Source organism: Myotis davidii, unplaced genomic scaffold (assembly GCF_000327345.1).
Source record: "Myotis davidii unplaced genomic scaffold, ASM32734v1 scaffold164, whole genome shotgun sequence".
NCBI lineage: Eukaryota > Metazoa > Chordata > Mammalia > Chiroptera > Vespertilionidae > Myotis > Myotis davidii.
Window position 1 is genome coordinate 1,161,156 of NW_006296417.1, and position 723 is coordinate 1,161,878.

The 723-nt window shown below is 54.4% G+C and overlaps 1 protein-coding gene across 1 annotated transcript in view; it reads right to left on the reverse strand.

Moving 5' to 3' along the window:
- LRRK1 (leucine-rich repeat kinase 1) overlaps positions 1-723 on the reverse strand; it is a 55,125-nt gene that overhangs the window by 48,255 nt on the left and 6,147 nt on the right. The window contains 1 exon segment of the mRNA XM_015569108.1: positions 221-384. Within this exon segment, the coding sequence (XP_015424594.1) occupies positions 221-384 (164 nt within the window).

The following is a 723-nucleotide window of genomic DNA, read 5'->3' on the forward strand; positions in this document are numbered from 1 at the left end:
CAATGGGGGGGGGTGTGGGGTGAGGCATGGTGGGGGGGTAGAGGGTAATGTGGGGACAAGGACACATATGTAATATCTTAAATCAATAAAAATATATTAAAAAAACAACAACACACCAGTAATTTGATGTTAGTATAATGTGTGTCTATAATCTGGGTATAATCTCATTCGGCCACACTGGGTGCCCCATTCCGGCCGGAGGGTCCGGCTTGGACCTTACCTTTTCCCTCTGGGAGGCGCACTCCTCACAGGCTTCCCGGAGCAGCTGGCGGGCTCTGCTGAGGTCTCCCCGCTTGTACGCGGCGTGAATGTCTTCCGTCCCAGGACGCCGCCCGGCGGGGTCACCGTCCGGTGTGGCCAGTTTGCTGCCCATGTCCCCGGCACCTGGGTGGAGGGAAGCGCACACAGCGTAACCATCACTGCTGGCTCATGGGAATCATTAGAAAGGTTTTTGTTTCTTTAAAATATATTTTTATTGTTTTTGGAGAGGAAGGGAGACACTGGGGTTCGAATCTGCAATCCAGGCCTGTGCCCTGACCGGGAATCGAACCCTGACCTCCTGGTTCATAGGTCGATGCTCAACCACTGAGCCGTGCCAGCTGGGCTCAACAACATATTTTTTATTGCCCTGGCCGGTTTGGCTCAGTGGATAGAGCGCTGGCCTGGGGACTGAAGGGTCCCGGGTTCGATTCTGGTCAAGGGCACGTGCCCGGGTTACAGGCT